Here is a 14,602-nt window from a genome sequence, read left to right as displayed (position 1 = left end):
TAAAATAGCTAGTGGGAAGCAGCTACATAGCACAGGGAGATCAGCTCGGTGCTTTGTGTCCACCTAGAGGGGTGGGATAGGGAGGGTGGGATAGGGAGGGTGGAAGGGAGGGAGACGCAAGAGGGAGGAGATATGGGGATATATGTATATGTATAGCTGATTCACTTTGTTATAAAGCAGAAACTAACACACCATTGTAAAGCAATTATACTCCAATAAAGATGTTTTTTTTAAAAAAAGACAACCACAAATGGTATAGGGCACTGGATAACTACATGAAAATGGATAAATTAGGACTTCTATCTCACACCATATACAAAAAATTTACCCAAATGGATTAAAGACCTAAATGTAAGAGATACAACTATATAACTCTTAGAAGGGAAAAATAGTTGTAAACCTTCATGACCTTGGATTAGTCAATGGTTTCTCAAATATGCCACCAAAAGCAAAACTGACAAAAGAAAAAAATAAATAAACTGGACTTTATCAAAATCTGTGCATGAGAGGACACTATCAAGAAAGTAAAAAGAAAAACCACAGAATGAGAGAAAGTATTTATAAACAGTATATCTGATAAGAGTCTACATCCAGAATATATAAAGATCACTTACAAGCCAACAACAAAAGATAATCCATTTTAAAAATGGGCAAAGGATTTGAGTACACATTTCTGCAAAGAGAATATTCAAATGGCCAGCAAGCACACGAAAAGATTTTGGAGTTAGATAGTACAGATGGCTAAACAATATTATGACTATACTAAAAAACACTGAATTGTACTTTTAAAGTGGTTAAAATGGTAACTTTTAAGATGTGTGAAAAAAGAAAACATACAGATAAATTCATTACTTTGGATTTGATAACAGATTCTTAGATATGACACCATACAAAACACCAAAAAGAAAAAAAGCTGATAAATCGGACCTAATTAACACAAACTTTTGTGCATCAAAGGACACCATAAAGAAATAGAAAAGCCAACCCACAGAATGGGAGAAAATATTTGCAAATCATACATCTGGTAAGAGTCTAGTGTCCAGAATATATAAAGAACTCATACAACTCAATGGGAACAAACATCTTGATTCAAAAATAGGCAAAGGACTTGAATAGACATTTCTCCAAAGTAAAGATATAAATGGCAAATAAGCACAAAAAGATGCTCAACATCATCATAAGGGAAATGCAAATCAAAACCAGTGAGATACCACTCACTAGGATGTCTATAAACAACAACAAAACAGAAAATAATAAATGTTGGCAAGGATACAGAGAAATTGAAGCCCTCTTACATTACTGATGGGAATGTAAAATGTGCAGCTCTATGTCAGTTGCTCAGATGGCTAGTCATAGTTACTACATGACCTAGCAACTCTACTCCCTGACATACACCTAGGAGGACATGTTCACACAAAAACTTAGACAAGAATGTTTACAGCAGCATTATTCATAATAACGTAAAAGTGAAAACAATCCAAATGCCAACTGACATTTGATTGATACATTATCAATTAACTAAAGAAAATGTGGTATATGCCACACAATGGAATATTCAGCCTTAAAAAGGAATAAAAATTGACACATGCTACAACATAGATGAACCTTGAAAACATGCTATGTGAAAGAAGCCAGACACAAAAGGTCACATACTGTATGATTCCATTTATATGAAATGTCCAAAATAGGCAAATCTATAGACATAAAGTATATTACCGGTTTCCAGGGGATGGGGATAGGGGGAATTGGTAGTGATTGCTAATGGGTATGAGGTTTCTCTTTTGGGATGATGGAAATGTTCTGGAATTAGATAATAGCTGTACAACCTTGTGAATAAACTAAAAACCACTGAATTGTACACTTTGGAATGGTTAAAATGGTTAAATTTATCTCAATTTTTAAAATCTACCTAATTTTAAAAAATGACATTTGTTATACTGGGTTAAAAAAAAAAAAAAAGAAACGAAACTACAATTTTGATAAGCAGTGGTAAAGAACAAAGACTCCACGAGAGCATCTTTTAAAAATTGTGGCAAAATATACCTAACATAAAATGGATCATTTAAACCATTTTTAAGTAGTTCAGTGGCATTAAGTACATTTACATTGTTGTGCAACCATCCTCACCATCCATCTCCAGAACTTTACCTGCAAAACTGAAACTCTACCCATTAAATAATAACTTCCCACTTCCCTTTCCCCTTAGTCCTGCCACCACTATTCTACTTTCTGTATGAATTTGACTAGATATTTCATATAAGTTGAACCATATAGTATTTGTCATCTTGTGACTGCCTTATTTCACTTAGCATAATATCTTCAAGGTTCATCCACATTGTAGCATATGTCAGAATTTCGTTCCTTTTAAAGGCCAAATAATATTCCATTTATGTATAATATATACCATATTTTCTTTATCCATTCATCCAACAATGGACACTTGGGTTGCTTCCACCTTTTGGTTGCTGTGAATGATGCTGCTAATAAACATGGGTGTACAAGTATGTTTGTATCCCTGCTTTTTCAAAAAAAAAAAAAAAAAAAGTTGTGATCTCTTTTTGAAGATCACAACTTTTTGAAGGGAGATTTTGAAATGAAACTTATTTTGAAAATACACATATCTTCTTCATTAGCTTAAAGACTAAAAACTTATTTCAGTTGAAAGTCACCCAAAGGAGAACGCAAAGATCAATGGTACTGTTCGTTGTAAAGAAACACAAAAGACATAAAAGTATCCATTGCAAATTTATTATGCATTAGGAAGCTTAACTTAAAAACCAACAGCATAGTAAAAAGATATGTTATCTTTGTTTGCAGCAGAACAGGTTTCAAAATATATTTTCTTTTAAATGTATTCAGTCAGTACACAATCCTTTATAAAAGTTGTATATATTTTTTTCTGTCAATACCTTCATTACATTTATAAATACAAGATTTACATAGCACCCCATCAAAAAAAAAATTAAAACTCCTTATGAATATCTACATATATTTCATACCTATAAAACTTTCAAAGGAGTGCTGTGTTAAAGATGGGCCCTAGTTAATGGTCCACCTACTGGTGCAGGAAAACACATATAATCTAAAGTTTTCTTTGTCCATAAAACATCTCGAAAAATTAGCAAGACACTTATTTTGAAACTGAGCTTCTTAAACCATCATATTTTAGAAAGGAATTTACTGTGCATATTCCCATGAGATTCAAGTGGCAGATACATAGATGAAAATAAAGACTGACTGAAAACAAATGCCTACATAGAGCAGTTAAGGCAGGGGTGTGATGAATGAGAAACACTGAAAAGTAAGACACAGGAGATGTGGGTGGGAGCAAATATAGTAAAAATGCATTACATGAGTCTAAACTTGGATATAAACTCCACTGGCATCCAGTTACTAACTTTCATTCTCACCTAGGAATGTTTACATTGTCGAAAACTTTCTTACAAGCACCCTCCAATTTCTATGTTGCCACCAGAATGGCTGATGTATGTTTTTCTTCTGTAAAATCACCTTGGATCTAACCAAAACATTAGGCCCAGGAATCTGAATTGCTAGTTCTTCATGATTTAAATTTATTAAAAAAATTTCCTTCATCCGGTAAAGGTTATCACTAATCAATATTATTACTGTCCAGATGTGTATATGCTGAATTTCATTCTAGCCAAGAATAGGAAGTAGAGATAAGGAAAGGAGAGTAAGACTAGTTATTTGCTTGACCTTTGAACAAAGGCAATAGATCCCTGATACTGAGCAGCCACTCATAAACACCTATGGGCTAAACAGGCACAGTTCAGAGAAACAGGAGGGAAGAAAATATGGGATTCTTTATCTCAAATTTTGCCAGAGAAGGCAGTTGTACTATAATCCTGCACCTTCTACTGAAAAGGACATGGTCACTCTTACTCTGGAGTTATTAAAGGAAAGTCATCCTTTCTACCAGAGAAGACTTTTTCTGAGTTTCGAAGTGTGGACTCCAGATAACTTTGAGAGTTGCATATTATTTGCAGAAAAGTATTTCAAACCTTAACTTGTTCTAACATATAAACAGAAAGAAAGAGAATGGTAGAAAAGGAACAGGAGGAGGAAGGGGCGGGAGATGAGGGATGGAGGTGGTTACTTCTCAAACTCGGCCTGAAGCATGCCACTAGTATCTCCCCTCCAGCACCATGAAGTCTCCAGTGTGGTGTGGCTCCTCCATGGCTCTCAGAGATGGAGTCTACAGAATTCTAGTTTCTGCAGTTTATAGTTCAGTGCACTGATTCCCAGGCTCCTCGAAGGAAGAGAGCTCCCAGATGCTGCTGTCCTGCAGTAGAGGCTCAATGTCTTCATCACTGCCTCGTTCTATTGTGTTGGTCAGGCTGCCGCTGATGCTGTTGCTATGTTTTTTAATTCCACTGCCTTTACTGTATTCAGGGATGAATAAGGCAACCAGAAAAGACATAAGAACTATACATGCCCCAAATAAAAACGGTGGGCCTGGGATGACAGCTCCCTGATGGGTGTGGGAAACAAATGAAGAATTTGGTTAGTCAAAATTAGTCCTGGACGACCCCAAAAAAGCACACCACTGAAAAGTGAGTTATTTTCTCATAAGCAAATGTTCATTAAGTGTCATAGCAAATTCTAACAGAGCCTGGCGTCTGGAATATGATGGAGGGCAACTAATCACTGCTTTGTGCACCACTTTCCAACAGCTTAACCAAACTTTCCAACAGCTTAACCAAACATGTAAACATGTAAACAACAGTTATTTATCTCTAATCCTGCCCTGTGACCTGAGATCATGAACTATGTACATGAACACTAATTCCAATTTTGTATAGAAATCTATATTAAATATAGCTTGGAAGGAGGGAAGTAATAGCAAATAAATAGTAGAAAAAGCACTCTAGCTCAAATTCTAGCTGGAATTTTAGGTCATTTCATCTTTTATCTGGCCTGAGCTTCACCAGAGGACAGCATTCTGATCAGAATAATTATATAGGTGAAAACAGAATCTGAACAAGGTTAAGACAAATCTTTTACATAAGATATTAAATCACTGAAATGATCCCTCCCTAGTCCCAGGAAGCAATGAACATAGCACTTACTACTGTCAAATACAATAGTATTATAAAAATAAGAACACTTTCCAAATTTAAGGTCAGAAGATTTTGCTATAATCAGACACAACTGCTATTGTAAACCTAGACTTATTACCAAATTACCTGCAGGGCAGCATTGTTAGAATTCAATTCCAGTTCCAACTCAGTCAGTTCCACGTGGAACATGTAGAATATGAAGCCATACAGGGCTGGCCCCAGGCCATTACACAGTCCTCTTATTCCAGTTATGATACCCTGGGCAACTCCTAAGTCAGAAAAAAGAGAAGGGAGCCAGTCTTCTCAGATAAGCGTCTCAAGACTGGAGACTTATCAGTACTTTCTTACTAATATGAAATACTGCTTCTGCTGGACTGAGTAGTCTGGGCTGTAGAAAGGAGATTTTAGGGACTTTACCCATCATATTTTCATTCATTGCACAAATGTTTCCTTGGTTTTCTATGTCCTTTTAATGTTGTCCTCACTCAATGATCTATAGGGTATGAAATGACAGTGATGTTTCTAAAATCCTTTTGAGGCTGAATTCCCTAACAGCAGATCTTCCTATAATCAGGGAATAATAAAAAAGTTTTAATATTCTCCATTTATAGGTAATTTACACTTTTCTGTGGATTGAGATTTTCCTTTTCTACTCATTTAATGGCACTTTTATAATAAAAATCTGCCCTTTGCCTCTCGTATCCCTGCCCATGTGTGAGTCCACAGAGGTCCTGATGCTGTGTGCTCCCAGCACCTTCAGACAGATTCTGTTCCTCACAGTGACCTCCATACTCCAGGTCCATCTCCCTGTACACCTCTACTGAAAAATCCAAGTGCTAATTTCTAGATATCTCTGGTATCTAATTTGGCAGGTCAAAAATTAGCTTGAATCATGAGATGAATGTTTCTGTAAATCAAAAATGGTCAAATATAATTCAACCTAATACAGTGTGTTCTAATAAGTTTATATGCTGACATTTAGAAACATCTGTATTAATACATGTAAGTATAAAAAAAGTCAAAGAAAATTCATGCCCTGAGAGATAGGATATGTCTCCTAGATGCCAAGGCAATGCCCATCCTTCACAGATAGCTCATGCCTTTACTTCAAGCACAACACCTCCCCAAGGATGCAGTCAGCTAAGTTAACATAACCAGGGTAACACACAGAATTTGTGGTCTTCAAATGATACTGCTATATTTAAAAGGACCTACTGTTAAAAAAAAAAAAAAAGATTAAAAAAAAAGTAGATATGAATAAGATGGCTAATTTCTGATGCAGAAAAATAGTTGCAATGAATAAACTAGCTTTTCCAATCTAGTTTTTTATTGAAACTTTAGAAATATCTCTAAGGCATTAAAATTTTTTTCTTCTAAAATTCACTACTTCCTGACTACAGTCAGGTAAGCCATTAAGTGATGGTGAAAGAAAAGGACTAATTTTGGCAGTAGGAACTGCTTGATAGGGAAGCCAGAGGCACAAGAAGGATGAAGGAGGAGTCTAGACAGAGTGCTACTCTACACAGTCATCTTAATTTTGTCTCTCACTCTGCATCCAATTATCAAGAACTACTCAGATTTATTTTTCTTTATCCACTCAAAGAATCATTTCCTAAATTGAGTAATGGACTTTGAGTGATTCCAAATTAAAGAAATTTCAGTGATTAAATAAAGAACTCATTGTTTTACTAACTAGTCTGTTAAAATATGATTACAGTCGATTAAAGTCTAGTAAATTCTAACGGTGACAAATAAAAGAGGAGTCAAAACTGAAAAGAGAAAATGGATAGTTGTCTTAGTATTCTGACCTGCTGAGTCCAGATTTCAAAAATATGATCAAAGATCAAAGTAGGAAGGAAAACATAATTTTCCTATTTGCCAAAGTAAATAGGTATGATTGCTGAGCAGGGACCACATGGCTGTAACCTCTTGCTTTGTTGATGTGAAGAGGGGTTCAGAGTTGCTCATGCTTATGGCAGGTACGTCTCCGTTGAAGGAGGAAAACAGTGACCTCACCTTGCTGATCTGACTCTGCATTCCGAGAGACGAGGGCACTGACTGCTGGAAATGTGATGCTGGACATGGCGGCCACGGTCCCTGCTGCCCACATCATCCTGCAATGACAGGACAGGCTGCGGTCAGGGAGCAGGCCAGCCCCAATGAGCTTACTGTTCAGAGTACAATCAACGGCAAAAGCACTAAATGCTTTCTGTTTTCTTGTGTTAAGTTGCATTTATTTTTTTCCTCTTTAAAAATGGATTTTTTTTTTTAACCTAGAAGGTTATGCATCTGTTTATACTGATCACTTCACGGGCTGGGAAAGTTTCATTTCTTTATTTTACCTCTGTCAAATCTGTTCTTCTTCCTAGTTTCCCTATTACCGTATTTAGATGCAAGCTCAATGAAATGCAAAAGGATTTCTTGTTCCTATAAATACCACATTTTCACTACCAATTTTCCACTTTTTTCTTTGTACTTCTCAAAGGCTCACCTCCATACTGTCTTTGAGCTGCTCAGTTTTCTACCCCTCAATAAAGTGTTGTGTGTCACCTACAGAAAAAGTTGGTGGCACATAACACTTCAGAGACCTGAAGTTCAGGATGACATCCTGCAGACTTCCAAGTGTGCTTCCTTTAGACCTTTGTTTTTTTCTCAATGAAAGGGACCTACATGTGTGTCAGTATTACGCGTTGAGTGTGAGCAAAGTGAGGCCCCAACTGGGCTTAAAACCTGCTTGGCCAGACTCTCTTGGGGATGACATGCACGTCCTTACTTAAAAGGAAAAACCCTTTAGGTTGACAGAATCTTTCTAAGGTAGCATGAGTTTGACTGAATCAGCTACTGAACCAAAGCTCATGGGACTGAAATTAAGATTTCCAAGAACAAAAAGAATCAACCACTGACCACCTAAAGCATTTCGAGTTCTTCTAAATTGTGTCATCCATTTATGACTGCAAAATGGGGACCAACTCAAATATCTAAAACGGAGATATGGACTCTAGTATTTGGTAGCCAGGCACATAGGGAAACTTGCCACACAACAAAATAGCACTCAAAATTCTTTTTATTTCTTCTTATTCCACAGGGCTTAATTTGACCTTCCTTCCTCTTAATGGGAATCTAATACATTAGGAGTAATAACTGATCAGGATATACAAGATTCTGGAGGAGATCTCAGTGTTCATCTAACTCATATGCTTTGTATTATAAAGGTTATGTCACTGTCCAAAGTCACTCAGCTAATGATAGTAATAAATCCCACCATAATCAGTCATTTTTCCTTGTCTTCTTGTTTTGTTTTTGCCTATAATGTGTTGTCTCCAAAAATTGACAAATGTGTTTAAAAATTAGGCATAAAACTTTTTTTGGAGGGTCGGAGGAAGTAACAACTCACTGAAAGCCTGCTGAGGTGAAGGCAATCTATCCAAATAATCCTAAATTACCAGCTCTACCCTTCCCCAAATTAAGTCTAAACAGTTTTTGAAATGTTGAATACACTATGCCAGTAAAATAACTCCTGCTTCCTTCACATCACACTCAACTAATTCGAGCTCCTCTAAAAGATACATCTATTAGTTCATAAGAATCTATGGGAGAGGCTTACCATGCCTGAGATCCAAAACCGTACCAGGCTAACTGGAACATCTGAAAACCCAAACCAAGGAGAACGGTGTTCTTATTCCCCAATGACCTCATCAAGATGGTAAGAAAGACCGTCTGCAAAGCAAAGGGGATAATCCTGAGTAATCATATGAACACAAGCACAAGATCTGATGCAAGTTCTGTGGGGAAGCCCATTAATGGTGACCAAGAATCTCAAAATAGCAGACCACCTGACCTAAGACCTTGGAGGCCGTGCAGTACTGATGTAGCTCAAAAGGGGTGAAACTTCGGGGCCTTCCCAGACTAACCTGGGCTCAGGGCCTTTGGCCTCCTCCCCAGAAACCTGTTTATCTGGTGCTTATCACTTCCCAAAAGGTCATCACAGCTGTTCAACAGTTACTGTGATTGAGAAGAAAATGCCTCTGTCTCTTTGGAGAAATGCCAATAATTTAACCACCAGTGAATAGCAAACCCCTGATGAACATTTACAGAGTATGTGGGACTTTGGTGGGGGTTAACAGTTTCACAAAGTTGGACTGATACAAATGTGATTTTAACAAATATATACTCTACTAAAAACTTAGGTGATATAGCCTGAAAAGGCATAGGATAAAAGGTGAATCTGGGCTAACTGACTAACCAGAGTTAATATAAAAAACAAGCCAAAATCATAAGCAACTTGAAAGTTTAACATAATTTACATTTGCTGATACAGTTAAAAAAAAAAAAAGACCCTTGGTTTGATGCATTCCTATAAGCCTTGTCAATTCTAATATTTGGGCAAAACAGTTTTGCAGGCTTCTCATTTCTCTTTGAAAGAGTTATCACAGAAGAATGCTCCACCTGGCCTACCATGCTTTAAAGCAGCATATAGCTGTTCCAGGAAAATAGCCTCATAATAGTCCCATATGATATAGTGAATGCACCTAAGCATATCAATGAATTAATTTAAAGCACATATGCCCTGTCTTTTGTGGTCCTATAATAGATGGGGAAACGTTTAATAAATACTCTTTACTCATTACATATATCCTAACATACTGACTTATCACCATTTCTTCAGTCCTGGGGATAGCAAGGATTGTAATAGTTACAAAATTTCATTTCTGCTTTTCACCTTCATTACTTTTCAATATTAAAATAATATTGAAACATTTTTCTGGTTAATTTTGCAATACTGGAGTTAGATTGTGGCTGGTGGTTGTAAAAGCAAATTTTTATTTGCTGAATTGATCCATTAGAGGTAACAACACATGCTCTACAAAGTATTGAAAAGTTGTGTTAAATTCCTCCTAAATCATAACCTTAAGATTCTATTAAAAATGGAATAACTCTATGGTCTGTATCCATTGTCAGTTTACTGGGTTTGATATTGTACCACAGGACACAAGATGTTACCATGGCAGAGGAGGAGGGGAACTGAGGTAGTGGTGCAGGAGATCTCCATGAATATTTCTTTGCAGCTTCCTATGAATCTACAGTTACTTCAGATTAAAAACATTAAAAAAAAAAAAAAAAAAGGATGGGTAAAATAACACTCACCTGAGCCACAATAGAAAGAATTCCTACCATAGCTATGAATGCTGCAATTTTAACAGATCCAAAACCTATGACCTGTGGAAATGAAAACACTTTGTAATACAGATATTATAAAAATAAGGAATGTTATGTTCCATTAAAGCCATAGAATAAAATAGTTGAGGAAAGTTCATAAAACCTTGACAATGGCAAATTAGGCAGTGCTCAAAGTTGAACCTATTTAACCAATAATTTATATCTAAATCTGTCATAAGAAATCATTATAAGTGGCACAACTTAATTTAACAAATATTAAATATTAAGATAATATTTTCTATTGTAGGCCTACCTATTTTTTTCATATCCATCCCCATCTGCAACCCACCAAGAGACAAACATAACATTATCAAGCGTTGGAGAGAACATGAAGAAAATGATTCGATTTTTGATGCTGCCAACACAGAGTATGCTCACTGGCAAAGTCAGTGGCTCTCAACTTTGGCTGCACATTAAAATCATGTGAGCAACAGAGAAGGGGAGAAGAGAAGAAGGGAGAGAGGAGAAATGAGATGCTGGAATCCACTTGAGACCAATTAAATCAGACTCTCTGGGCCCAGACACAGGTATGTTTTAAAAAGCTTCCATGGTGATTCTAATTCTAATGAGCAGCCAAAGTTAGCTGGTAATGATTTCTAAGCCTCTTAATCTTAACAGCAGCTCTGAAATGCCTACTAAAACTTTTAAGTTTTAAATATCAAGTTTTTATTTGCTCTATCTATTGAAACTTTATAAAATTCCAAAAAAAGCTTTAAAAATTATTGTATACAATAATAATTGTATACATTTCATATTCAATAATTGTATACATTTCATAAATGACCGTCTTGCTTCAAGTTACACAACTAGCTAATAAAAAGAGTTAGAGCTAGAACCTCTGGTTCCCAAACCAGTGCTGCTGACATTAATATATCCTATTAACATTAATGTTAATTAACATTAACATTAATGACATTAATAATATCCTATTACTCTCTAATCAAATGCAATTTTTAAAAATTGGAATCTATTTCTCAGTCTAATTTGTAAATATATATATATATTTTAATTGAAGTATTGTTGATTTAAAATGCATCAGTTTCTGGTATACAGCAAAGTGACTCAGTTATGCATAATATACATTCTCTTTTATATTCTTTTCCATTACGGTTTATCCCAGGACACTGAATATATAGTTCTTTGTGCTATACAGTAGGACCCTGTTGTCCATCCATTCTATATGTAATAGTTTGCATCTACTAACCCCAAACTCCCAATCCATCCTTCCCCACACCCCCCCGTAAATATACTTTTTAAAACAGCTTTATTGAGACAGAATTAAAATACCATACAATTCACCCATTACAAGTGTACAATTCAATGGTTTTAGTTTTATATTCACAGAGTTGGGAATTATCACCATGACCAATTTTAAAAGCTCTCATCACTCCTCAAAGAAACATCGTACCCCATTAGGATTCCCATTCCCCCAGCCTACTCTACCACCTAGCCAGTAATCTGCTTTCTATCTCTATGGACTTATTTATTCTGAGCATTTCATACAAATGGAATCATACTATATATGGTCTGGCTTCTTTCACTTATAATGTTTTCAAAGTTCACCCGTGTTGTAGTGTGTACCAGTGCTTCATTGCTTTTTACTGCCAAATAATAACATTCCATTGTATAGATATTTCACATTTGTTGATCCATTTCATCAGTTAATAGGCATATGGGTTGTTTCTACTTTTTGGCTACTATGAATAATAATTTGTGTAAGAGTTTTTGTATAGGTATATGTTTTCAATTCTCTTGGCTATATACCTAGAAATAGATTTGCTGGGAACTCTATGTTGAACACTTTGAAAAGGAGACATGTTTTTTCACTTTCTTCCTTGGACTTTCCCATTTTTCCTACATTATTTTCTATATTAAATGCAAATTTAATGTAATTTAATATATGCATATATAATTTTCTACATTAACCACACTATCTCACCACTCTTCCGTCCGAATCTCCAGCATCCACCCACCATAATGAGCAAAGCAAAAATAAAACTGCTTGAAAAAAGTTTTACTTAAACGTGCCACCATATAAAATATTATAGTCTCATACTCTCAGGAAAACTATGAGAACGGAGAATTTAACAAATTTTATTTAAAAATATCTCTAAAAAATAGAGGAATTTATCTTAGGAGGAGGACTTCTAGTGAAATCAGTAAAAGACCAAGACAGGATTGCAATGGAAGGCAACTCAGGTCTTAGCAATCCCAGAGACCTAAAACAACAGTTGGAAAAGGGAACTTTTTTTTTTAATTGCTGTAAGTCAATTGCCTTTTGGGGAGGACAAAGTGTAATTTTTTTTTGTGCGGTACGCGGGCCTCTCACTGTTGTGGCCTGTCCCGTTGTGGAGCACAGGCTCCGGACGCGCAGGCTCAGCGGCCATAGCTCACGGGCCCAGCCGCTCCGCGGCATGTGGGATCTTCCCAGACCGGGGCACAAACCCGCGTCCCCTGCATCGGCAGGCGGACTCTCAACCACTGCGCCACCAGGGAAGCCCAAAGTGTAAATTTTTAAAGAGAAAAATCAGAAGGGAGAAAAGATTATTTTGGTTATTGTTTGTAAGCCACCTTGAAGTCTACAGTGGTGTTGAGCTATGGCCTACTACAGATGGCTAAGCAAGCTGGCTGTGATCAGACCCAGGGGTCAGGGCACTTCTGAAATAAACTTTACCTCTCTGTGAAATTTAATGGGTATTATTAAAGATTTAATAAATTTTGTTTTTACTAATTCTCTTTCTGTATAACTCTCAAAGAAATTTTTTCCACAGTAAACATTTTATTGTGTTTTTAAAATTATTGCACTAAAGGTCTCCTGACTACTAATTATATGTCAGCACCTACATTTATAACTAGAAGCAAGTTAACACATTTTTTTTCTCTACAGTGTTTTCCCACAAAATACCTCTAGCCAGATCCCAATCTCTGGTTTTCCTCATGTTCAAAAGCTACTAGGCACTCACTACTCACCTGCCTGAGATAGAGGAAAAAACTTGAATACTGTCCAGCCTCAGGAAGGTATGAAAGAAAAACAGTGATGCAGATTAGTAAGACGGTAGAATCTTTTCCAACTTTCTTCAGTGACTAGGAATAAGCAGAAACAGAAACATATAAAAAGCAAATAGATACTGATGTCACTGATATTCTGGGATATTGGCTGCACTGTTTTGATCTATTAAGGTGGATAACAAAAGATGAATGGATTATAAAAGGAATTGAGCCTTAACATTAAATCTATCACCATCTCTTTAAGGAGGTTACAAGTCCTAATTTCAGAGGTATGTTTCAAATATTACAGCTTTCTCTCTTTGTTAACAACACTGGTTCACATCCTGAAACAGACCCTGAACGTCCTATGAACAGACCCTGAAAAAACATTGCTCCAGAACCTTTTAAGAAAATCTCATCTCTCTCTTTCATTCATAATACAACTCCTTTAAAGCCATAAACAGTACAGTGTTTTCATTACACATAAATTTACTCTATTTTTTTAAATGTTAGCATTAAATTTGCCATTAAAATTGGTAGACAAAAAAGTATGCTCCAGCCATGGGGTCAGTGACGACAAGATTCTCTGACCAGTAACAACTTTTTGAATGTTACAACCTTGTCCAAAATCCTATACTCCTCTCTACACAGGATGTTTGAGTAGACCAAAAGGTGCACCAAAAGTTGTCTACAGAGTGTAGAGTTCTGCAGTGCATTCTAGGTGATCATAACTGTAACCTTCATATAATTAAAAGCAAAAGTAGCTAATGTCTATTGGGACCTTGCTATATACCAGACACTAGACTGGTTAATTTATATACATTCACTGCAATCCTCATAACAGCCCTGAAAAGTAAGCCACAATAGTTCCACTTCACAGAGGAATTTCTCTGTGTAGCTTGACAAGGTGGGAGGTCTGACTGGCTCCACTCCTGGTTTCCTTTTCTTCACACCTATTTCTTGATATCTGACATTACAGCGCAAACAGAATGAGCAGGGTCCCCAGGTCATACAATGAGGGAGCTTTTTAGAAAAGAATTTCTCATGAGTTAGTTTTTTTATATGTATTTTTCCTAAAAGGTAAACTTAAGGGAAAAATACAAATATCAAATCTCTGGTTATATTTTTCCGCACATATTTTCTTCAAGAACAATTTCAAACCAGAGAAGGTGGGGAGAGAAGATTCTTCTTCTCAGTACTTTTTCTAGTTGTTAATGGGATTCCCCCATGACAAAAGAGAAAACAAAGACTCTATTCAATCAGCAAAAGACAAGTTCAAAGCCTCTGTTCAACATGGGTGTATATTAACAACTTAG

The 14,602-nt window shown here is 36.1% G+C and overlaps 1 protein-coding gene across 7 annotated transcripts in view; it reads right to left on the bottom strand.

The window, feature by feature from the left end:
- Nucleotides 1-2,726: 2,726 nt before the first annotated feature.
- SLC71A2 (solute carrier family 71 member 2) overlaps nt 2,727-14,602 on the bottom strand; it is a 73,004-nt gene continuing 61,128 nt past the window's right edge. For 6 of the 7 annotated variants that reach the window (XM_022566500.3, XM_022566501.3, XM_022566502.3 and 3 more), the window contains 6 exons: nt 13,269-13,382; nt 10,227-10,298; nt 8,686-8,798; nt 7,098-7,195; nt 5,208-5,350; nt 2,727-4,492 (listed from right to left, as the gene is read on the bottom strand). In XM_022566500.3, the coding sequence (XP_022422208.1) occupies nt 4,241-4,492; nt 5,208-5,350; nt 7,098-7,195; nt 8,686-8,798; nt 10,227-10,298; nt 13,269-13,382 (792 nt within the window). In that variant the 3' untranslated portion in view covers nt 2,727-4,240. The remainder of the gene's footprint in view (nt 4,493-5,207; nt 5,351-7,097; nt 7,196-8,685; nt 8,799-10,226; nt 10,299-13,268; nt 13,383-14,602) is intronic. The other variant, XM_089912943.1, reaches the window with a different exon arrangement.

The sequence above is a fragment of the Delphinapterus leucas genome, chromosome 6 (genome assembly GCF_059928025.1).
Source record: "Delphinapterus leucas isolate spDelLeu-1000000601 "Yukka" chromosome 6, BTC_Dleu_Yukka2, whole genome shotgun sequence".
Taxonomy (NCBI): domain Eukaryota; kingdom Metazoa; phylum Chordata; class Mammalia; order Artiodactyla; family Monodontidae; genus Delphinapterus; species Delphinapterus leucas.
Note: the sequence above shows the minus strand (reverse complement) of the source record. Positions and strands in the feature narration are given on the sequence as shown.